The sequence below is a fragment of the Solanum stenotomum genome, chromosome 1 (assembly GCF_019186545.1).
Source record: "Solanum stenotomum isolate F172 chromosome 1, ASM1918654v1, whole genome shotgun sequence".
NCBI classification, from domain to species: Eukaryota; Viridiplantae; Streptophyta; class Magnoliopsida; order Solanales; family Solanaceae; genus Solanum; species Solanum stenotomum.
In genome coordinates, this window is record NC_064282.1 from 3,989,355 (window position 1) to 4,014,629 (window position 25,275).

At 31.6% G+C, this 25,275-nt stretch overlaps 2 protein-coding genes and 1 long non-coding RNA gene across 3 annotated transcripts; 2 read left to right on the forward strand and 1 right to left on the reverse strand.

Annotated features, from left to right (window-relative positions):
• Positions 1–2,798: 2,798 nt before the first annotated feature.
• Positions 2,799–11,917, reverse strand: LOC125853312 (uncharacterized). Its single transcript, XR_007445154.1, has 9 exons — positions 11,125–11,917; positions 10,203–10,256; positions 8,515–8,592; positions 7,793–8,429; positions 7,362–7,705; positions 5,437–5,602; positions 3,938–4,094; positions 3,717–3,842; positions 2,799–3,489 (listed from the first exon to the last, which is right to left on the reverse strand). It is a non-coding gene; the product is annotated as an uncharacterized LOC125853312 (long non-coding RNA).
• Positions 11,918–18,033: 6,116 nt separating this feature from the next.
• Positions 18,034–19,458, forward strand: LOC125876194 (LRR receptor-like serine/threonine-protein kinase GHR1). Its single transcript, XM_049557316.1, has one exon. The coding sequence runs from the start codon at positions 18,181–18,183 to the stop codon at positions 19,327–19,329; it is 1,149 nt and encodes a 382-aa protein (XP_049413273.1). The 5' UTR covers positions 18,034–18,180; the 3' UTR covers positions 19,330–19,458.
• A 2,725-nt stretch (positions 19,459–22,183) lies between these two features.
• LOC125853464 (stress enhanced protein 1, chloroplastic) lies at positions 22,184–24,369 on the forward strand. The gene is made up of 4 exons (XM_049533154.1): positions 22,184–22,339; positions 22,409–22,501; positions 23,448–23,629; positions 24,154–24,369. The coding sequence occupies exons 1-4, from the start codon at positions 22,294–22,296 to the stop codon at positions 24,256–24,258; spliced, it is 426 nt and encodes a 141-aa protein (XP_049389111.1). The 5' UTR covers positions 22,184–22,293; the 3' UTR covers positions 24,259–24,369.
• Positions 24,370–25,275: the final 906 nt, after the last annotated feature.

Here is a 25,275-nt window from a genome sequence, read left to right on the forward strand (position 1 = left end):
TTTTATGTAACTTTGAAATAATGTACATTACTGGTCACTTTGTCCTAATTTATGTGATATGGATAAAATTACAAAATTAACCCTTTTAAAATGTCTTTCAGATATTTTAAGTTGTTAATTATTATTATTTATAATACTTTTTTGGTAATATTAAAATGATATGTGTTATTTTTTCTGTCCCAATATATGTGAGTCTGATAGAATTCTGAGAGTCAACCTATGTTATTATATAGCTTTTAAATATTTTAAATTGGTAATTATTGTAATTTTTAATGCTTTTTAAGTCATTTGTAAATGATATATGTTGCTTCCTTGATTGAGACTTTTCCATTTGTGAGATATATATATATATATATACATACATATCGTGCTATGTACGGGCTCAATAATATAAATTGTATGTTTTGGGGCTAATAACCGAGTTTTTGAAGCGATTGTTTGCGTGGATAAAGGAATAAGTTTTTTTTATCACAAACTTGTACTTTCTTTGACGCTATTTAAGGCATAATAAGACTACCCACGTATAACATTTTTGAAATATTTTATGTTGTCAATTATCATGATTTATAGTATTTTTACGATAGATTCACTTCAAGAATCAGTGGAATTTTTTGTATTTTTTTTCAAAACATATTTTATGTTGTCAATTATTATGATTTATAGTATTCTTACGCAATTTTTAAATATAAAAAAAATAGGACAAATAAATTAAAATGGACCCAATATATGTTATTTTTGTTGTCTCAATTTATGTGACACAAATGAAATTTGGAGAGTCATCCAAATTTTCATATTTTTGTTTAAATGTTTGAAGTTATTAATTATTGTGATTTATAATATTTTTATGTAAGTTTGAAATAATGTACATTACTGGTCACTTTGTCCTAATTTATGTGATATGGATAAAATTACAAAATTAACCCTTTTAAAATGTCTTTCAGATATTTTAAGTTATTAATTGTTATTTTTTTTGTCCCAATATATATGAGTCTGATAGAATTTTGAGAGTCAACCTATTTTATTATATAGCTTTTAAATATTTTAAAGCTTTTTAAGTCATTTGTAAATGATATATGTCGCTTTCTTGATTGGACTTTTCCATTTGTGAGATATATATATATATATATATATATATATATATATATATATATATATTATTTTAAAAGGGAATTTATGCCCAAGTTCTACTATATAATAAATATAATATATAATATTCAAGAAAGTCCCAATCTTGAATATTATATATTATACTTGGGTATAAAATAGAATTTTAAAAGTCCCACAAGTATAATATATAATATTCAAGATTGGGAAAAGTCTCAATATTGAATATTATATATTATACTTCGACCTAAACTCTCTTTTATAATATAATAGAATGATATATGATTTCTTCTTTTTTCCCAAATAACCTCTTATATAATTTTCATGTAATATAAAAACTAATTTTTAAAAAATTGACAAATATATGTAATACATATTAATTAATTTTAACTTAAAGTTTATTGACCTTTTATTTAAAATTCAAGAACGGGATAAATACTTCAACTAAATACCTTTTCAAGGTGTGGTTGAAGAATTCATTCTCTATTTTACTCTCAAATTATTAGTAGGCCAATTTTTATTTGCGATAGCAATTGATGAATTGACATTTGACGCTACATATTTAAGTGGGATATGTTGGGTATATTATTTAGAGTAAGTATATCTAATTGATCCTTCTTTTTACCCATACATAGAAAATCTCCCATCCCACGCCGGTGAAGTTAATAATAAGATTGAAGTTTCGATGTATCATTTCTTATACATTAGCTATGAATGCAAATCAAAATAAAATTATCTACTTTTGAACAAATTTGATAGAGTAAATATATATTCATGAAATCAGTAGTGATGTAATTAAGATTCATCCTTTGATCTTAGAGGTATAATTATATATATGAGTACAAATAATTAGGATTAATAGATGTATTGTTTTGATTATAGACAAAACATATAATATCAACACAAATCATTCATCTCTCACTTTTCTGTAATGGATGTACTACAACGGCATACACATACAAAGCAAATCCCAGAATTGGGCACTGATGTGGGTGGTATAATGATATCTTTACTCAACACAAATATTCTTTTCTGTCTCTTTGAAGTGAAGAGAGAAACAAGGGAGTCTCCTTTGGTTGATTAAAAAGAACAAGAGAGAGCAAACTATTCACATCACTAACCCATCAAACACAAACTATAGATTGAAGGCAAATTGTAATAACACTTGCGCAGCTGCTTCCATATTCCAAATAAAAATCATATTAGGTTATATACTTTCTGAATGGTCATCAAACGGAAACAACACAGAACACAGCTAGTGTATGTTATTTAATAAGATATCAAACTGCAATGCTAGAAGAAGCAGTAGATTATCTGTTTGTCATCAGCAATGTGAAATGAAATAGTAAAATCACCAAAAAAGAATCAGAAGCATTAACATCCAAAGAGAAGCCTTAAAAAAGAGCCATCAAGATATTTACGCAGAGAATGACGACTGACCAAGGTAAAAGAAGTTACATAATGATGGTATCAATATCGAGAACATAGTTGCCATTGAAGTTGAATTGCTTGATGGGGCTGGTGGCACATGGTATTGTAGATCTACGAAAAAAAACAAAGCTCCGTCCCTGTAGTTCTCATTGTACTGATCTTACTTTCCAAACACAGATTCTCTTAGACCTTGAGTGTAGCAGTTAGCATGTGAAGTCACAGCATAAATAAAAGTATCTAAAACATTTGGTGATAGCTACTTGCACCATAAAAGAAGTGTTAGGAAACTTTCCTTATTTCTTGTAAGAACACTTTGAAGCTTCAAGTTACACACACCATAACCAGTGTTAGGAAAATTTTCTTATTTCTTGTATAGAGACCTCTTTTGTATTATTTTAGTTTAATTCCAAAAGAGATTTTCTACTTCAAAAAAAAAAAAAAACTTTGGTTTCCTTTCTGTATAAATGCCAACAAATAGCTCTAGGCTAGAAACCCCACGAATTTAATAAATGCCAACAAATAGCCTCTAGGCAATAGTATATCCAATTTTTTGCAATTAAAAACAAATCCATGTAAAAATGCACCAACATCCTTTCTATCATTGCTCTTACCGTCTTACCGCCTTATTTCTGCACTGTACTGTCCGGCCTCAAGTTCATACTAAAAATAGCATATATTTAGATTCAGTCTTTGAAAGTGAAACAGGTGTTCCCAAAAGTGACTGTCTTCCACAGTTGGAAGTAAAATGATAACAGAAAACACAAAATAAGACAAGTAAAGTCATACAAAGTGACTGTCCTTCTGTAACATTGCCTGTTTGTCGCAACAATTCAGTGCCATCTGTCGAGCAAGTATTTAGACAATTAAAACCAATTTGTCTAGGAAGTTCAGAAGACGTTTCAAATTTACCTTACTCTTCCTTTCTTTAAACCTATCAATCAACTTTGAACAAGCCTGCATAAGGTTAGAGTCGGCATTATTAGCTTATTATGACTATGAGACAAATGGACAATCACAGTATATAGAAACATTTCAACTTAATAAGAATGCAGAGCTACATCTGCGCAACACACTTGAAAGGAAAATCTAATGTCAAATAGAGGGTAAACACTTTATCAAACTTCAAATATGAAATAGCTTAATGTAAGTAAGCTAAAATAGGTCACACTTCCTAGTCATACCGGCTTGTACAGCTTTGATTGCATCTCAGGCTGAGTAACTACCAATTCAGCTAAGCATTTGGAAGCAGCTCTTCTAACCTTCCAACTGACATCATCATCATCCGTGTATTCATTAGCACTGTCACGCTACAAAAAAATTGACAAGTAATTTGATTGGTCAGAAGTCTGCAACGTATAATCCTAATAGATCTTAGCAAGCTCCAGAGCATAAGTGAACATACTCATCCTCATCTTCCTCAAGAATTTCTTCATCAATATCTTCCTCCATATTGTCAGTGAAGTTGGGATCATAGCTGACATATTCCAGGTGAGATGCAAAAGTTCATCACAGTAGGAAGAACTATCCCGGGGACACCTTCGCAAAAAGCTCTCAAGCGCCTGGAAATAAAAAAACTTCAAAACCAAGGCTTCATCCAGGGGGGAGGATAAGTAAGAGCAGAGGAAAAAAAACAATCAATTAACATAACACCCTGCTGACTATCTTCACGAAGCTCCTCATCATTTTCAGATGCACTTGTAGAGTAGTTAATTAGCAATGAAACTGTCTCTCCGAGGTGAGGACCAAATCGATAGCCAATAACAGCTTAAGTAAAATAAGTCAAAATGAAACTGTCTCTCCGAGGTGAGGACCAAATCGATAGCCAATAACAGCTTAAGTATAGATAGATAGTAAAAGAGGAAAGGTCTTCAAAAGGAACCACGCCATCTCAGAAAGAAAAAATAGAGGACCTTGAATGGAAAAAGGGACAGTCAGGAGTGAACATGCATGTGTCAGTTTGAGGCCTTAGTCTTTTCTATTTCACATTTATATAAGTCGAGACTCCATTTAGAAGTGTCAAACATTTAACACTCAGCTGCAGCAGAGAGCACCCAAACACAAGTCATTCAGCCCTCTTTTGTTTCACTTGATACAGGTTAGCAGTTCTAGAACTAAACAACAGGAAGACCAGGCTAGTTTATCTTCACTTTTATCCTCCTATGTACATCTCCAGTACACAAGAGACGCAACAAAATGAATTTCCAATACTTTGATTTGATTCCCTTGTCTTCCTCTGTCAGCTTTTCCATTTGTCAAAATAATGTCAAATGAAGACCTGGCTTCTTTTCCCTTTCAACTATGTCACAGTTTCTCTAGGGCAGTGACAAGCATAGTGTCCAACAGGTTGAAGAATATTGGATGTGAAATCTGCTAATTGAGTATTCACTATACCTACTGTTGAGAAAAGTATATTGTTCTTGGGCATTTGTCTAAAAGTTAACGACGCAAACAAGTATATCAAAATTACATGACATTTGATAGGACAAAATGCAAGCATCAATTATAATTTAGGATTTGCTACTTTAAGGTCCCAATATCTGAGTGTTAGTTCGTATCATCTCTGATTTTGAGCTCTTATAGCTCAAAAGGCGAACAACTTCAACTGTAGCCTTCACCACCAAATCATCCGACAATTTTGAAGACAAAGAGATGCTGTACAGGAAAAAAGTTGAACTGAATTTACTGCAGGAAAAGTCGAAAGCTTGGCCACCAGTCCAACACAGTACATGATAGTCTAAGAAATCTTATTAACTCATGTTTCCATGTCAGAAAGGGAAATTGTCGTTACTATCTCTCAAAGCATCTATACTAAGCCATCAAACAAACTCTGTTTTAACTTGATACACTTTCCATTCAAAATTTAAAGCACATACAATACAGAGAAGCTTATAACAAGGTTACCTATACATGAAATGCTCTTCTTCCTGAAACGAGCTTGATTGGAACTCAGCTGGGGCAATAATGAAGTTAGCAATGACTCATGGTCAGTGTCCATCAAATTCCCGTACTTTTGAAGAACATCACATAGTATGTCAAGACATTCACACTTAATCTCAGTGCTCATTCCCTGGAAAGGAGACAACAATAGAGAAAGTTATAAAAAGAAAAAAGCAACTAAGCATATGTGCATTAGAAAATAAACATAGTAAAGGAGTGTTTGAGTTCCCCAAATAGAAGGCTGATAAGAGAATATACAGAAGAATGACAGCATCACTTCTTAGAACAAATTGTGCACGCATTGACAATACACCTACAATCTTGCCTAATATTAATGAACAGCATAACATGTTTTTCATTTGGAATGATGGAGGTATATTTTATTTCATAAGAAATAGCAGTGAACAAAAAGACTTGAAGCAATTAAACAATCAAATATGGATGCAGGAAGGCACTTGCAGATGTCTTGTACATTGAGTGAATGACGGTACCCCATCTATACATAAAGTCCCTTTATGTATAGATGATTGGGTGGGGTTCATAGAAAACCATCTCTATTTGCAGGTTTCTACTTTTGGTATATTTCTATATTAGCACTTTTTTTGCCTAACATTAATAAAATTTATTGCATTATCGAAAAAAATTCTTAATCTTTAGTTAGAGACAAAATTAGGCTACATAAGCTCACATGTAAAGAACAATTTATGGATCAAAACATTTTGTTTATTCTTTCCTTTGTCTCGAAGGAACAAGTAAATGATAATACTTTTCGGAGGCAAATTATTCATTTCAACTTTCTTATGTTGTCCTGCACCCAAGGGTTTTGGCCTAGTAGTCAATAAAGTGCAAGGAGAGTCGTAGTCAATAAAGTGCAAGGACTGTCACGAGATCTCGGGTTTAAATTTCATTGGAGGGGAAAAAATAGTAGGTGGTTTCTTCTCATTTGTCTAAGCCTTGGGGGTACTTAACTTGGTACCTGGTGTTGGTTGGAGGTCCGGTACTCATTGGAATAGTCAAGGTGCGTATGAGATGGTTCATATACCATTGCTATAAAAAAATCCCCAAGCCGTCCTACACAAAAAGATGCAAAAGTTCCTTCCTATATCCTCTTTTCACCTACTAGTCACTAGTTTAGGTCACATCAATTGCCTAGACCTGTCTACTTACTACTGCAGTTAATTCAGAAGGCAATTGGTTGGCTTGATGAGGAAAATACCACCGGGACTAAAAACGAGAAGAACAAATTGAGTGAGGAACAAGAAATTGCGAACAGAAAGTCTCAAGATCAGAAAGGACAAATCCAAAACCAATCATAGGGATGTATTTATTGTAATCTTTCCATGCACCATAGTTAAACAAGATCATCTAGAGCAGCAAATTTGAACGATCCTGTCTCATCAAAGAGAAGGTAATTTCTACATCACTAATTGAAAGACAGGTATCCATGCAGTTCACAAATTCAGGATCCAGATATGTGTTACTCAAACAAGGTTAGAGAGTTGAAGAACTACTATTTGGAGAACTACAAATTCGCAAAGTTTCAATTCACAGTATAATAACTCTAACAAGTGTCTTGCCAACAATGATGTACTAGTCAAAAAGAAACCAACATCAAAGAAAAAAAAATGTGTTCATCGCAGAAAAGAAGAGCAATAGAAGGAAAAGCCACACACAATAAAGCTGAATTCTAACTGCTATGACCAAGCCACTGTAGCTACTTATCAATAGAGCATAGGAACATACTGATTATTAATCTTCATATATTTTAGGAAAAATAAAATAATACCATCAACCTCCCAAGCACAGTTGGAGTTCCCAAATAGCCAATTAAATCAGGATAACATGAAACTAGAAACTACAACGCCAAAAGGTGAAATGAGTAGACAAACCTGAACAAGCTAATCCTCATCCAGGGAAGATAAACTCACTAATACTGGAAATCGCACCACAAATATGAGTCCATCCGCAGTGAGATCGTCAGTTTCTACTAGATACAGAAAGCAATGTGACATAAATGCTTCCGATGCATTTGGTTTTTAGAATTTCACGAGAATAAGAGTCATGAAATCATTAGATTTACAAAATAGTGATCCGAAAAAGAAAACTACACTCAAGTCACAGGGATCTCCTCACAGATTCCAATAGTGATGATGTAACTACAGTATCAGTTAGACCACCAACTCTCATGTTAGTTAGAACAGGTACTCCAAATCCAGTTGAAGAATCTTGTCGTCTGGGAGTAAAAGAATGATAAGTTGAACCATATTATATCACTTAACCTAAATGTGTTTAATGAAATTAATTGAGTTTGACAGATAACCTTTCTGAAATTGTCTTCTCTACCAACAAAAGCTCCACCACAAATAAAAAGGATAGCTTTAGCTATCTGCAGATTAGTGTATGGAAAAGTATAAAGAGCAGACAGCATCAAGAATGAACAGTGATGAGCTATTGAATAAGGAATGTCCAGCTCGTTACAACTTCACATCCTTTGTAGATGATTGCTGCAAGACATATAAACCAGTAATTAACTTGACTTTCCCCTCCCAACATATGTGAGTTTAGCTGAAGAAGTCCTGTTTCGTGCTTGTTGAATAGGTCAGTGTTTGACATCTGATTTTCTTTGGCCAAACAATCTTTCCCAGTAGAGATTTGTTTTTCACCCTCAACATAATCAAATTGATTCTAAAAAGCACTAAACTATATTACCATCCAAAAAGCAAGGGGTAAGTGCTTTTCCCACAAAACTGTTTGACTGCAATTTTAAAAAAAGAAAAAGTAGATAAAAGAGGCTTTAATAGATTCAGTATACCTGAATAGTATCGCCACATGGATGCTTCCATGCTCTATTGTCAGGTACACTTACAATCGGAAGAAGAAATAAAGATAAAATGAGCAAGTGAGATTACTGATCTCAGAAAAATGCTTAGAAAGAGGACACATTTGAAGGCCAGGAACTACAAATATGAATTTGTAAACATATTTAGAAGAGTAATAGGCAATTGGAACAAACAGCTGAAATAACTTGCAATAAATACTCACAGTTCCTTCAAGCATCTTCAGCAGCGCCTGTTGGAAGGCCTCCTCAAATACATCTCTGCCAATGTTAAGGCTCTCAGCCTAGACAGATGACTGATGAGAATGATTACTTTAAAATCAATTATCCAAATTCATAAAGTAGATAATGGTTTTTGAACCTTTTTGGTTATTTAATTAACTTCGTCTATGTAGACAACCCATTGCCGAACTGCTTCGACATTGAAGTCAGCAGCTTGTAAACAAACATGAACGCCAAAAATTTATAATTGAATAACTATGCTGCTGACAGTGCAAAAGCTAAACAGATTACAAAAGAGGAACCATGTAGTCTGCTTGACAAGGAAATAGGAAGTAAATCTGCTTCTCCACAGAAACTGTTCAATGCAACCTTCATCAAAAAGAAACTATTCAAATGCAATAATCAGCAGAACACCAAAGGGGCAACCATTTCACCAGGTTTATTGTTACTGACTTCACAACAATGTGATAATGATAATTCTCTTGTACCTAGACAGATAAAAATGAAAATGAAAATTGATTCTTGCACAAATGTGAAATCATTGTGACTACTTTGGAAATCATTACCCTCTCATTTCTTTATATCAGTCAACGTTCGTTTTACTCTAATCCTCCAAATACTGTGCCACAACCGAGCAAATTAACCACTCTAGAAAAAGCTAAGCTCTGCAGCATTATTCAGAGAATTGAAACTTTTAGTGATACATGAGCTCCTCAAATTTTGATTGTAACACAGGCTCTTCAACCATTTCAAAACCACTGGACCAACTATCCAGCTAGTTCCTTGTTAAACTAGTCAAATTTATCAATCACCTCTCTGCAGTTCTTCAAATCTAAAAAACAGATATGTTAATTGCAGTTCTTGGCGCCAGTTTTAAATGTATTTCCTACTACGTGATTACCTTATATTTGCAGCTGCAGTACTCTCCACGCACAATACATTTTCAGTTTCTTTGCAGTAGAATTACACAGCTGCTTCCATATTCCAATTACAAATCATATTTACTCTATTAGGTTTATATTTTCTGAATGGTCATCAAATGGAAAGTGGAAACACAAAAATTGTCTAGAAAAGAACACAAGGTAAGTACATTTAGGCAACCAGCTAGCGCACATATACCATGTCACTAATAACATATCAAACTGCAACGCTAGAAGAAGCAGTAGATATCTGTGTGCAATCAGCAATGTGAAATGAAATTGCAAAATCACCAAAACAGAATCAGAAACAGTAAAAACCCCAAGAGTAGCGTTAAAAAAATGAACAAGAGAAGCCATCAAGATTTTTACACAGAGAATGACTGACCAATGGTATATCAGAAATACTGGAGACCCAAAAGTACATTGAAAAGATTGCACAAGGTAAAAGAAGTTATATAATGATAGTATCAATATTAAGAACATAATTGAACTTTGTGCAACTTGCGTGTATCTTTTTGCGATGTTGCTGGAAACAGGAAAACTAAATATTTTACATCATGTTCAATCTTGTATAGTGAAATCACACAATTTACTAAGAATCATTTTTTTTAAAACTAAGTACCATTTCTTTTTTAAACTCCCAAAATCACAACTCCGCTCTGAAGTACCGTTAATGAAATGAGCTTAACTAAGCAGCCCAGACATGAATAGAATGAAAAAAAAATCAAATGCTATTAAAGCATCATGCATACCTAGAGTAATTTGGATAATAATACAGATTCCACATCCTCACCAACATAACCAGCCTACAGTGATAAAGAGGGATAAATACTCATTATTTTAATCATTTTAAAATAGACTAATAAAAGGTAAAATAAACTAAAATTTCGTTTCACCTCCTTGGAGAAGCAGCTTTACTCAAAGATAGTCCACACTTATATGAAACAACTATAGTTAGAAAGCATAGGCCAACACAGCTCAACAGTTTGGCAAGATCAGACCAAAAAAAAAGTTTCAATTGACTGCCACAACCAGACTAATATCTTTTTAAATGCAATGACAAATGTATTTGACAATTTTCTGATCAATACTTAATAAGATGTGTGCGCAGCAATTCGACAAGTAGACTACATTTTATAGTTATCATACCAAACTTTAAGCACTTTGTTATACTTCTATCAAATAAGCTAGTCCAGGATTATTAGTAATTTCTCCCCTTCTACCTCTTTGAGCTGAAATGATTAGGTCTTAGGGCCATATCATTATTGTCGTCCTGATAAATTCATTAGAAGGGTAAATGTGTGCCCGAATATAGGAACCTGATGGGTGCAACAAAAGGAAATAAGGGGAAAGAGGTTATTTTTCAGGTGTACCAAGCCTACATGTGCCAAACATTTCTTTAGAGGATTATTGCCATTTGCTTAAATTTCTTCATCCTCCATTACAACTCATTGCTTTTCTGACGCAGTGAAGAGAGGTAATGAGAAATAATAGAAAGTGTACATTATTAAAACAAAAAGTAAAACGTATGACCGTTGTCCTGGTTTCTTAGGGTTATTAAAATTGTAAACTCAAAAATATTCCCTATTCTCAAATACAGTCAGCAGAGGAAAGGAATGATAATTTGCAACAGATATGTTCTATATGTGAGGAAAGATAGGATGATGTGAACACCTTTATTCATTGTAAAGCTACATCTTAGCCATGATGATCCCTAGAAGTGAAATAGTGCATCCCTCAAAAACTGCTGTTATATTGGAACAGAAGAGGCCTCCACAAAGCTCCTCTAGTACTCCATACTATAACCATATGGTGGATCGAATGAAGAGAGAATCAGCGAGATATTTTGAAGAAAACAAGAGAACGTTGTAGACGAAAACACAGATGTATCTTTATTAACTTTACAGAGCAACAAATGTAGTGGAGATGCAGAAGTTTTTCAGAATTGTGAACTCTTGAACCTAATAAACCACTAAAGCAAAACAATATCAATTACATGGTTGAATTCCAATCAAGAAAATCTTGGAATCGCATTATGAAATCCATCAACAAAAAAAAGAAAGATAGAAAGCATACTTTTATGTCGAATGCAACAAACACTGATTATTAATCTTCATATATTTTAGGAAAAATGAAATAATACCATCCAATCTTCTAACAGCAGGCATTCAACTCTTGGTATATTTTAAAGAAATAATAGGAACAATAAAGAACCCACAAATCTATTTGATCTTGACAGAGTACTTAACCATTAAAGATTCCACAAACAATTACAACCCTCGAAAAGAGCCTAAAAGTAGTGACCAAAACATCCATGAGACAACTTTAGGTACCACCATACATTCTTTGCTAAAGACAAGACATTGTAGAATCTTGATTTAAAAAAAAAATCACTAAGACATGGTAAATTCTTAAACATACGAAACCACTAAATCAAAAGAATATCAATTACATCATGAATGTCAATCAAGAAGTCAAATTCTTCAACATAAAACCCTAAAGAACCAATCAAAATATCCTAAAGAACCGAAGTGTCCATATGAAAATCTTGAAATCCATTAAAAAGAGAGAGAAAGCTTATTTAATGGCAGAGAGGAAGGGAGTTGTATTTTTACTTTGCATTATGTTTATGTGGATGGTCTGCTGACTGCTATTTATAAAAGTTTGAGATTGTAAAGCGTGTGATTTACGCTACCTTAAGTTTTATTTTACGACCTTTTTTAGATTATTACCTAATTCATATTTATCACTACAAAAAATTATATATGTTAATTAATTATATCATTTAAAAATTGTTTTAACTACCCGTTATTGAAAACTGAAGTTGTTAATTACTTACTATAATTTTATTTTATCTTATCGGCAAAATTACTTTATTAAAACCTCATTAAATTAATACTCACTAAAATTAACAATCCCTCTAAAATATTATTCTTTTTCCGATCTCGACTTGGGCCAATGGAAAAAAAATCACTCATTTCAATAAGATGATATAATTTTAGAAGACCCCTATATAAATATATGCTTCCATTAATATTATTAATTAATAATTTTTTAAAGTACAAATATATATAAGACAAATTAGTGAAATGTGATTTTATTGTGTTTTGTTTTTTGTTAAAATTTAAATCTAGTTGAAATTCATCTCTAACTTTTCTTCTTGCGTCTAAATTCAAAGTTTCGGTGTTGCCACAATTGCATTTTTTTTAAGTACATGTAGAAAGATCTATTTTGTACTCACTTAATATTTTACGTACCTGATAATTTGTCATCGTTGCTTTAGTGACACATTTTAACTAAGAAGTCATATTTTGATATGGTTTTAAGAAGTTTCATATGTTGAATGTTTTTAGTAAAGATACAATGAATAATATATAATTATTAAGAAACTATAAACATTATGTATAATGAATTTATTTTACACAATAACTGAATTCTTGAATTATTATTTTTTTACAATGAATCATTTAACAAAAAAATATATTATAATGAATAGTTCACATGCGTTGTACTTTATGCATAACCTATTTATTTTTTATATGAATTCAATGGTATATAATTTAGTAAGGTGCGGTGATATTAACATATTCATTATACTCTATGTATGTATAATAAATTTATTTTTTTATGTGAATTTAATAAATATGTTACGTAAATTTAGTAAGATACAATGATTTTGATGCAATCAAAAAATAATAATAATATTTCAGGATTCCACATATATTACCACCTATATTAATTTCAAGGTTTTGGAGAACTATTAGTTTTTACTTGTTTTAATATTATTAATATTATATAGTAATTATAATAAACATATTATAAATCATATAAAATCATTGATTACATCTTTAATTTCATAATTATTTTTGAATATAATATAATATCTAAAAATATATTATTGACATTTATACTACTTTCATTCCCAATTAATAATTTTGTTTTTAGAAAAAATTTCATCACTTTAAATATATAATTTACAATTATAATTATTATTCACTATGAAATGTACAAAATTTAAATGATAATTCAAGCAATTTAAAAAGAAAAAGCGTATGGATCAAAAAATTATTGTGATTGTGATTGCGGCTATGGTAATTGTTAAGTTCTTTAATCCATTATTTGTATTTGCTCTTATTGCATGTATTCAAGAACAATCGTTGATTTCTTTTATCCATTACTCTAAAGCTCCAATTGCAACAATATAAATGGTGGTAGATGAAAATCTATGATCTGAACATATTTTAGCTAAACATAAAAATGAAGAACAAAAATATTTATTTTAAACTTCATAATACACTAATAAGGTATCTATTAGAGAAACATAATAATCTTAAAAATTGAGTATTTATAATTTATATAATTATATTTCATTAATACTTTTACTTTTATTTGAATTATTTGTTAATCTGTATAACATATAACATTTGCTTGCAATTTATGTTATTCAAAAACTTAGAATAAAGTATAATTTTATATTACATAAAATTATATATGATGTTTATTTTTAAAAATAAGAAAGAATTTATATCATGATTCATGAAACAAAAATAAAATAAAAATTATAACAACAATATAATATTAAAAAAATGTAATATTTCTTGATAAAATTTGGTTAAATTATGTATGCATATATACCTTACGAATCATTCATGCAACTTTTGATGCAAACAATTCAAAAAAATTATTATGTTAAGAATTTTATTGAAATCTATACATATTTATTTGTTAAAAAAATCTACTTATTATGATTATTATTATGTATAGTAGATAATTAAAATATACATATTTATTTGTTAATCTACTTATTATGATTATTATTATTATTATGTATAGTAGATAATCAAAATTTAAATTCTGAGTGTTTCTTTGCCGTATAGTCATTAGATGTAGGGGTGGCAGTTGGGCGGGTTGGGTTAAATTTGGGCGGGTGAAAATGGGTAAAGACAACAAACGGGTCAATACCCAACTCAATCCAATCCAAATTTGCTTGGGCCAAAATGGGTTGGTTCAAAACGTGTTAGGTAACGGGTTAGTAATAAGTCATAACCTAACCTGCTCAATTTTTACTAAGTTTTAATAGCTTTATTTGTTATTTTATAAGTTTTTAGTACCTAATAAGATTTCTTTTCTTTATTATAACTATATACAACATATAACTAAAAAGTTTTTAAAAATGTTTTGACAAGATTTCTCAAAAATCTATTTTGATTACATATCAATTCAATTTTTAATGGGTTGAAATAAGTTGTTTTTTTAAATAAAATAAAATTATGCCTTAGGTGGCGCAAACCTTTTATTTCATCCAAGATCTATACAGATTTACAGAGAACAAGCAAAAGGGGACGATAGCCTAAACCTCCATTAATAAACATTATTATACACCCTTGAAAAAACAGGTCATGTATAACAAAAACTAAAGAAAGACATATCATATCTAGTGACTCAAAATATATTCTTTCTTTGCCTGTGTCTTGTGGAGGACATCTGAATCTTATCAACGGTATATGTGCCAGTTGGGTTGAAATGATTTGAGCTAACAAATGGACGAGTCAATAACCAACTGTCCAACTCAAACCTAAATGGATTGGGTCGGATTGGGTTTGATTTTGCACCCTTAATTAAACGTTACCTCACAACTGTCATCAGTAATGACCATCAACCACTATTGCCATTTTAAACAAATATTTTTAACATCATATCAATTGAAACAAAAAATTTATCTAATATCAAATTATGTGATATTTTACGAGGCATAACAAGTTAATCTTTGAGAACTTATGCCGTTAGAAGCATTCAGAACCCGACTACAAGTTATGGGTTCAAACTTAGTTCCTTAAGAACTTATATCAATAAAAGCATAATTCAATTTCAGAAACCACAGAATTATAACATAAGTATCATAATTATGGTGGACAAGGCCAAAAATAAAATTAAACTCATGTTTTGCAATTGATAGTAAAGGCCCAAGTTTTGGTGGTGTCGGACAGTTTATAGTAATTGCGGTAGGCAAGAGGCATGCGGGATGATGTTACTACTGCGTCGGTACTCTTGTAAATGAACACCACTATACCCCACCATTTTTAGACTTTTGTGCATATAAAACATCACCATTACTGCAAACTATGAAAAAATAATAATTAAAAATTCCCGTACTATCTCTACTAGATTCCTTCCTGTCAAAATGGTTTTTTTTTACCCATCTTATGCTAGAGAAAACGACAAAAATAATGCATCTAAACTTACTTAGTGTCGGTTTGGATTGACTTATTTTAGGTTTTTTAAGTTAAAATAGATTTTAAGCATTTTTAAAGTATTTGAATAAAGTTAAAAAATGTTTATAAGCATTTATTTTAATGCCAAAATAACAAAAATAAGCCAAAAACCATAAGTTATAAATCCTAACTGGCAAAATGGTCTGGTGGATACCTATACTTGTACCCGTTTGTATTGTGAACCATTCTACTTAGCCCTTTGTCATCTGAACCCATACACTTAATAAAACACAATATATCAAACCCCTTTGACCATTGACCATGCTTATGTGACATTAATATGGTTGAGTTGGCAAGAGAGCGAGGCCACACTCCTATTAAGGCAAGTGAACATCATGTTTAAATTTTAAAAAATATTTAAATTAAAAGAGTAAAATAATAAATATAAAAAAGAAAATTGAAACCTTTCTTCACCAAATGACCCACTTTTTCCAGCCATCTCCATTTTTTTCCAACCCTTTTTTTTTCTTTCATTCATCTTTTTTAGGTGGTCTGGTACACCAGAGGTGGCGAGGAGTATGCTAGTACACCAGAGGCAGCGAGAAATTTTCTGGCCTTCTGGTACGCCGGAAAGGATGGAGAGCATAGGGGGTCCCTGGTTGTTCGCAAGAGTCGTCGATGGTAAGGAAAAATGAAGACGGTGGAGAGGGGAACGAGGCTGGTGCGGCGGCTTATGGTTTTTGGATTTGTGGAGGTTGGAGAAGGATGAGGTAAGAAAAATGGTGAAAGTGTGTGACGAAGACGGAGATAGATGAAGGAGAGAGTATTTGTGGTCTCGCCGGCAAGAGGAGTGGTGGCAGCGGCAAATTTCTCCGGATATTGGGCCTTTTCACGGTGAAAATGGTTGATGTAGGGAGACCCAAAATTTTAATTTAGAAGAATAATTAATTTGTTTTTGTAAAGTTTGAATCAAAACTTTATGATTTTGGTCTAAAAAGAAATTATTATAAAAAATAAAAAATGATGTGGCAAAATTAATCTTACATGGAATGTGATATCAGCGCGATTGAGAGTCACGATGTGTTGAAAGGGTTCAACATGTTGAGTTTAAATGAGTTCGGGCGTTCAGATGACAAAGAAATAAGTAGAAGGGTTCACAATACAAACGGGTACAAGTATAAGGGTCCACCAGATCATTTAGTCATCCTAACTTATGGCTTTTGACTTATAAGTCATAGCCAAAAGTCAATCCAATCAGGCCCTTAGAACCATTAGTGCGATTCTAACATGTTATCACTAAAATATTCCATTTAGAAAAAAAGGAAAAGGTAACTTAAAGCTTTCTCACAATAAAACGGGTAACCAGCCTTTTAGGTTATTCTGTTTCTGAATCAAAATTAATCTTACATTTAATAATTGGTTTTGGGATCTGTAAGTTTTATTTATAGCTTTTTATTTGTGTTTTTTTTAAAAACAAGTTACGAAACACTGTCTCTTTTTTTTGAGTTGGTGGTATATTGAGATAGTAGACAAAATCTGTGTGCATAGATTATCTTAGATATGTAACGTATGTTATTGTTATTTGTTAGGATCAGTTAAAGTTATTAAAAAAGTTTATTTTAGCGTTTTCATCAAGTCAATGCAACTTTTTTTAGGCACACCTAACATATTTGTATAGATTTTAATTAGCAAAATCATCTATTTATACAGATATAATCTTTAAAAAGATCATTATAAATAATTATTAAGAGTATTTATGAATAACAATTTCTATAAAACTGACCAAACGCCCATGTTCCTAAAAGATGCATCTAATTTGTCTTTGATGAATAGAAGAATTGTAGAGATATAAAAGTGTTGTTAAACTTTATGGAAAAACAATAATGCACCATCTACTGGGCCATTCGCCAGACCATCATATTCATCCCACTCTTCAAATGCATAATCCATCCCTCACCTAATCAATTTCAATTCTCCACCTCTATAACATACTACTATTTTCTCTTTTGTCATCTTTTTTACGCTAGAGTTACTCAAAGTAATCTATGAAATATTCAAGATGTTAAGGTGACGGATCGGTGAAATAAACTAAATATATTCTGAAATCACGACTTTTTGAAAGTCATTTTATCTCTCAGAATAAGTTCAAAATTTGTACACACTATACTTCTCAGACTCTGACCGAATAAACAATGATCTTATAATCATAGGGATGCTGAATATTTTTATCATTCCTATTTGTTTAGGAAGCACCTGCTCACCAACCCTATAATGTATGACCCCTAAATTAAACCAAATGACAGCAAGTTCAATGTATAAATACACTATTTTTGATTAATCACGAGTTAAAACAAATTATAGCTTTGTTAATCCTATTCCCTATATATACTGCTCTCCAGCTAATTGTACAAAGATATCATCGGTAGGCATCAAAAGGCCCCACACTGTGCCTAAACCACCAGAACCCTCCATTACAAAACCAAAAAACTTTGATCATTTTTGTAGCCATTTTTCAAACATGTCAAAATCAAGAACCTCTGTTTTCTTCTTTCTCTTTCTTTTTTCACTTTCATCAGTTCAATCAATTCCTCCTTCTTCAGACACAATTGCCCTTCAAGCTTTTAAAGCCGCCATAAAACCTTCCTCTATTCCTTCATATTCTTGTTTAGGTACTTGGAATTTCACGACAGACCCTTGCTCTGTTCCTCGTGTCACCCATTTCACCTGTGGCCTTTCTTGTAGCTCTGGAAACAGAGTAACTGAACTTACTCTTGATCCTGCTGGTTATACAGGGACTCTTTCTCCGTTAATTTCTAAACTCACTCAACTTGTTACTCTTGATCTTCAGAATAACAATTTTTATGGCCCAATTCCTTCTTCTCTGTCTTCTTTACCAAATCTCAAGAACCTGGTTCTTCGACTCAATTCATTTTCTGGGTCAGTCCCACCTTCCCTCACTTCTTTAAAATCTCTACTTTCTCTTGATATTTCTCATAATTTGATTTCTGGGTTACCAAATTCGATGAATGAGCTAACCAGCTTAAGAAGACTTGATCTTAGTTACAATAAGCTAACTGGGTCACTCCCAAAATTACCCCCAAATCTACTAGAACTTGCAGCGAAGGCTAATTCGTTATCTGGGTCTCTTTTAAAATCGTCGTTTTATGGATTAAATCAACTGGAAGTTGTGGAGCTTAGTGAAAATTCGTTATTTGGAACTATTGAAACTTGGTTCTTTCAGTTACCTTCGTTACAACAAATCGACATGGCGAACAACAGCTTTACACTCGTCAAGATTCCAAAGGTTGTTGATTTGAACAGCGACCTTGTCGCCGTCGATTTGGGTTTCAACAAAATCGAAGGGTATTTACCGGTAAATTTCGCGATTTTCCCTCGATTGTCGTCGTTGTCATTAAGATATAACAAGTTCCGGGGACCGATTCCGTTGCAGTATAGCAAAAAGGCGACGTTGAAAAGGCTGTATCTTGACGGTAATTTCTTGAATGGGTCACCGCCGGCGGGATTTTTCGGCCGGGAAACTTCAGTTACGGGCAGTTTAGGAGATAATTGTTTACAAAAATGTCCGATTTCTTCGCAACTTTGCTTGAAATCACAGAAATCTACGTCGATTTGTCAGCAAGCTTATGGTGGGAAACCAAAGTCTTAGTTGTGTCAGTCAATGTTTCTGAGATTTTTTTTCATCTTGGTTTTCATATTGTAATTGTAGGAGTATTATATTATATTCTTTAGATAAGAAATAACCCAATATAATATTTGCTCATCTGAATTATGCCCCCTTTGTATAGAGTATAGTACTATATTCATACTAGAAAATTACGGATATCTTATTATAATAATCTCAATTTAATGTGTGTGAAACTGTAAAGTTATTTTGGTTGGCGTTTGACTATTTTAAATACATGTTGTGTAGGGTTTTATTCGAAAAAAACACTCTCTATCAAAAAAAATTATATTTAGATTTTAGAATTTGAATTTAAAATTTCTAATTAAAAAAGAAACAGTCTCATTCGTCGATAATAAACTATGAACTTATTATTATTCGTCCAGGGACATTGTTGGAGAGCATGAACCAAAATTTGAAACGATGTCAGATAGTACAAAGTATATTTGAATAATTTGATTTGATATCGAAATTAGTGATAAAAATGGTGAACATAAGTTATAATCTTTTGTTTTATTTTATTTTAATTTATATTTGTAAAAACTAGAAAAATTTAGCAAGTGTTCTCTTCCTTTCTTGACCTTATCTTTATAGTATTTATCTTTTCACTTCCAAAATTGGAATTTGGAAGTCCCATTTTCTGTTTTTATTACTTCGAAATTATGTTTATTTCTGGGTAAGACTTTGGGTGGGTTTGGTATGTAGGAGAATATTTTTCTGGAAAAGGTTTTTTTGGAAAATAAGTTTAATTATTTAGATTATTTATAATGTAGGAAAAATAAGTTTAATTATTTACAAGAAAAATTTCTGCGGTACCAAGCATAGCTTTTTTCGTGAAAGATTTTCAATTCGTAATCCTTAACAGCTTATTTATTAGCAAGTGGTCAACTTTGTTTAACCAAATTAAACGACTGATTTTTGTCTTGTTACTTCAAATTTGCTGTATCTATTCTTTTAATTCTTTTGAATTTTCTTAATGCAATCAATACTTTTATTATTCAACTGTCAAAAGGTATCATTTGGCTCACTTCCCCACTAGAAATACTTTTTCCCCACAAAAGCTAAACTTTCCCTCAACTTTCAAACTTACACTCATGTGATAAAAAAAAATTAAATTAAAATTTCTAACTTTAACCCTAATACTAATCCCTATGGCAATTGGCAAATCAAAGCACTACTGAATACTGTACCATACAAAGAAAATATGTTATGTGCATCGTTATATTCTTCCAATATATGAACTACTATCTTCGATCAAACGTAAGAGTACAAGAACAAATATAATCCTTTTTTATTTTTAAAATAATTTAATTATTTTGCAAATCAAATATATCGATTAAACTCTATTTTTGAATTGACTGGAAAAAGTATACTATATGCCAAATCCAAGTCAGTGTAAGCTGCTAGTTTTGTTTTAAATAGGTACTAATATATTAAACATTAACTTAATTTCATTTGCCATTTTGTCGAAAGTACATAAAATTATTGATAGTTAATTGTTGGACTGAATATTCTCTTAGCTGAACAGGAAGGGTATCTATGTTAGGTCATTTAATTTCCAGCTGCGAGTTCGAAACCTAAAAAATATTAGTCTAATTAAGCAGTTTGTCATTGTTTATAAACCCAATTAGATTGCGTATCAACAAATCTATTAAGAAATATTTGTTCCAATATTTTATAGACAGGTGGACCGGTGGCTAGACATTGGTACTCTCCCTTTGTTCCATATTAATGGATAATTATAATAAAAATATTTGTCGCATATTAGTTATTCACCTTAATAAATTAAAAAAACATTAATTAATTTTTTTTTATATTATCTTTGCAATTAATTCTTTTTAAATGTTCACATTTGATTGTTTCCCAAGAAGTTTTTTAAGGAGTGAATTAGTAAAGTTATCTTTTTATTTATGAATTTTTTAAGCACTTATAAAATAAAAAATAACCAATTAATATGAGACGGATAAAATAACCAATTAATATGAGACGGAGGGAGTATATATTATCTAAAAAACTATTAACGTGTATGGGGCAAGATTGTCAGTGTTACAAATTACAACTGCCTTCATTTGATGAATATTAACTATTATTGGTATATAATATTTTTTTAAGGTTACATTGATGATTTCCAAAAATGAAATATTTTGATTGTGGTTTTTTAATTACTCTAGGATTATATTATGTGTCGAGGATTTGTACAATTCACGGATTTTTTTAATCAAGAAGTTTAACTTTTATGGATAATAGTATTATTATTTTACATTTATACGTTCTAAAAATATGAGAACACTTTAAGGGGTTATTTCATATTTGGTTGATAGATGAGATAGGTAAAAATATCTCATGATATTATTTTATCTCATATTCTATATGAAATAACTTATTTCATTATTTAAACTGAAATGGTGGGGTTAAATAATCCTGGTATTAAATAATACTCTGTCTGTTCCAATTTATATGATGTTGTTTGTTTGATATGGAGTTTAAGAAGTAAAGACTTTTGAAACTTGTCGTCTAAAATAAGTCATGGATGCTTGTGCGACTAAAAATCATCTTATTTAGTATAAAATAATTTTTTAAAAAGTTAAGTTATTACTAAATATAAAAATTTCTTTTTAATCAATCTATAAGCAATATAAAATAAAATAATAATAGAATTATATCCTTATCCACCCCCAAGAACCAAAAAGTTGATCACACACAATGTGGAGTTGAGTTTAGTTTCTCACACTTTAATGAACTCTAGTATGGATTTACACGGCCCAATATCAAAGGAGCGGAAAGCCCAAATATAAACTAATAACATCTCATAAGATGACACGTGTCAGCTATTCCCCATGTTTACGTAGCTCCGAATGAAAAAAAAAAAATCAGAAAGAGTATTTGTTTGTAGAACGATAGAAATTGAGCGGTCTAGTTTTCATAATTCCCCAAAATCATCCGCCAGACATGGCTGTTGTTCAAATTTCCAGCTCTCTCTGCACTTCAATTCGTGGTAATTCTATTCACAATTTCTTCCTTTTTGTTTCTAAAACTGAAAGAATTAAATGTAATGTTTTTGCAGATGTTGTTATGTCAAACCCAGTAAGCATTTCTTCTATTAAGGGCTCAACTCGTACTCAATTTGGGACTACTTTTGCAACTGGTTCTCCCCTCTGTAAGCCCACTTTTCCTCTTTTTGTTGAATAATCAATTGGTGCATTCAGTGCCGGATTGAGGATTTTCATATTTGTGTTGTATTTTCTACTCGTTTATATAAGAATAATCATTTGTATTTTTAATTTTTGTTTATCTTTTGCTGCTCTTTGTTTTATTCTATCTAACATACAATTTTATGCTGATGTATATGTTACTTAGGTCTTAGTCTACTATATATAAATTGTTTATCTTTTCTTTTGAAGATGAATTTATCCTTCACTTAATTATTTATGAGAAGCAAAGCTCGAATGAAGACCTCTTGAAATGAATAAGCAGCATATGTTGTCATTTCCGTTATTTACTATCATATGTATATTTACCCATGGAGCTACCCCTTCTATCATGACTATTTGTGAATTTCATGTGCTTTTAAAAGAAGAGGATTCTGGGCTTAGTATGTGATTAAAAATTATATCATGACATTAAAATTGTGGAACTTATGACTCTCGCAGATATGTGTAAACAAACGGTTCATCAGTAAACACATACCTGAATCTAATATGATTCTTGTGTGGGTGATCAACTCTGATATCTTTACATTGCGATGGTTTGAGGGAGTTGACGTTTATAGAGAATGTTGCTCTTCCTTGAGGTAGAGAGTGGACTAGTTTCTGTGAATGTCTTTTGTATCACGTTCCATCATATGAGAAGTGGCTTAACCATTTAATTAGAGAGGTCGCTCTACCTTTGATCAATTATATGCTGGTCTCAGTATTATTTAAATTAATTACAACTTAACAACCAAATAGATCACGTTGGTCTTTTCTTTTGTATATATTGAGTGGTGGTGTAGATTGGAGGGAGTGTGTTTTATCCATGCTATGCAAATTTGGAGCCATTACAGTATATTTTTAATTTGCAAGTCCCTCTACTAGTGGTTAGGAACTGATCCTCAGTATTTACAGTGATCAGGAACAGTTTCTCTCAGATAAAAGCTATGCCAAGTAGAGCAGCATCACTTTCCATACGATGTGAGCAGAGTACCAAGGACGAAAGTAATTTGGATGTATGGCTTGGTCGATCTGCCATGGTTGGTTTTGCAGCTGCTATTAGTGTAGAAATAGCCACAGGCAAAGGACTTCTGGAGGTAGGTCATTTACTCTCATGTTTTTATTAGTGTGTACTATATATTGGATTCATAACATGTCTTTAATTCGGTGGAACATGTTAAAGCATACCTGTTACTTTGATATATCATATCTTACCAAATTACAACTTATCCTAATCTCAGACATCGGTGGATTGGAACCCCACTTAACATGATGTTTCATATACCTCATGAAATTGTTTCTAGTTCTGTTCATCCAAGTGGGAAAAAAAAGCTTCCCTCGTGCATCTACATATATTGGACTGTCATGTTGCGAAAATTGCAAGTATAGAGTATAGGCAAACACCACCGCTATAGTAACTGAGTTCAGCAGACAGCACATAGATTTGAGATTCTGCTTTTGGGTTGTGATTTTGAATGTTCAGTAGTCTATCTGTATATCGGAGTTTGTTTTATCTGTCTTCTTTTTCATTATTCTGTCATAAACATTATGATTTTAACCATCATATAACTGTTTGAAAAACTACATGAATTAGTAATTAAACTTATTCTGTTCTTTTCAGAATTTTGGGGTCTCAGGGCCCTTACCCACAGTAGCATTGGCAGTCACTGCATTGGTGGGCGTTCTGACCGCTGTCTTCATCTTCCAGTCTGCGTCAAAGAACTGATTATTTTCTTTTCTCTTCTTGTTTATGTATCTAAAGAGTGATATTGATGCATCCTTATTCATCTAAACAAATATTATCAATTTGTCAATAGAAACTCTATTCACTGCTGAATTTTCCCTTCCTTAAACCTTGTAAAAAATAGTTTACAGTTAATCCCAAGATAGATCAACAGATGCTGTTTTCAACTAACATTTTCATATCAAATGTACAAAAACATTACGCGATTTCACTCCTTCCTACATGCCCAAGCTTTGGTGCACGCAAAGTTGTAATATCCATATTGATAGGAAGTACTAGGTAGCAGGTATCTATGAAATGGTTCATGTACACAAGCTGACCTAGATATTTAACAAAGAGAAACTCCCATATTGAATTTCATCAAAAAGAAGTACATATCGATTCTTTGTTGTGTTTGCTTTTGAGAAAGTCTTAGAAAAGTGCCTTTGCTCACTTTGCATATTATATTTCGATTCCTCTATTTTGCGAGGAAATTAATCTCTATCTTTTAGAATTAGTTTATTTTAAGTATAGTAAGATCATATACAAATAAAATATTTTAATTTGAGAAAGCCCAAAAGAGAAAAAAAAGGCAACGATGGAGCCTTGATTACTCAAGTAGTGAATTGATCAACTCATCTTTTTGACCATTAAAGTAAATCAATGCACCTCTTTGGTAATATTCCAACAGCTCAATTTAAGCAACTCTTTTTTGCCTTTCTCACTAACGGTACTTAACAACAAAGAAATCTCACAACAGTAAACTCCGGGAGGAAATGATGTTTTACGGCCAACTTATAAATTAGATTAAAAAAATTGACCTTTTCAGATTTCTCATCTGTAAAAATAAAAATCTCATATAAAAAAGACATAAAACTAAAAATAAATTTATAAAGGACTAGAAAATCAAATTTCTTGAATATCTCACCGTAAAAAGGAATCATATAAATAAATAATTTAAGTTCGCCGACGAATAAGTGAATTGCGCAATTTAACCTGCTATGTTAGACGGATAGACAT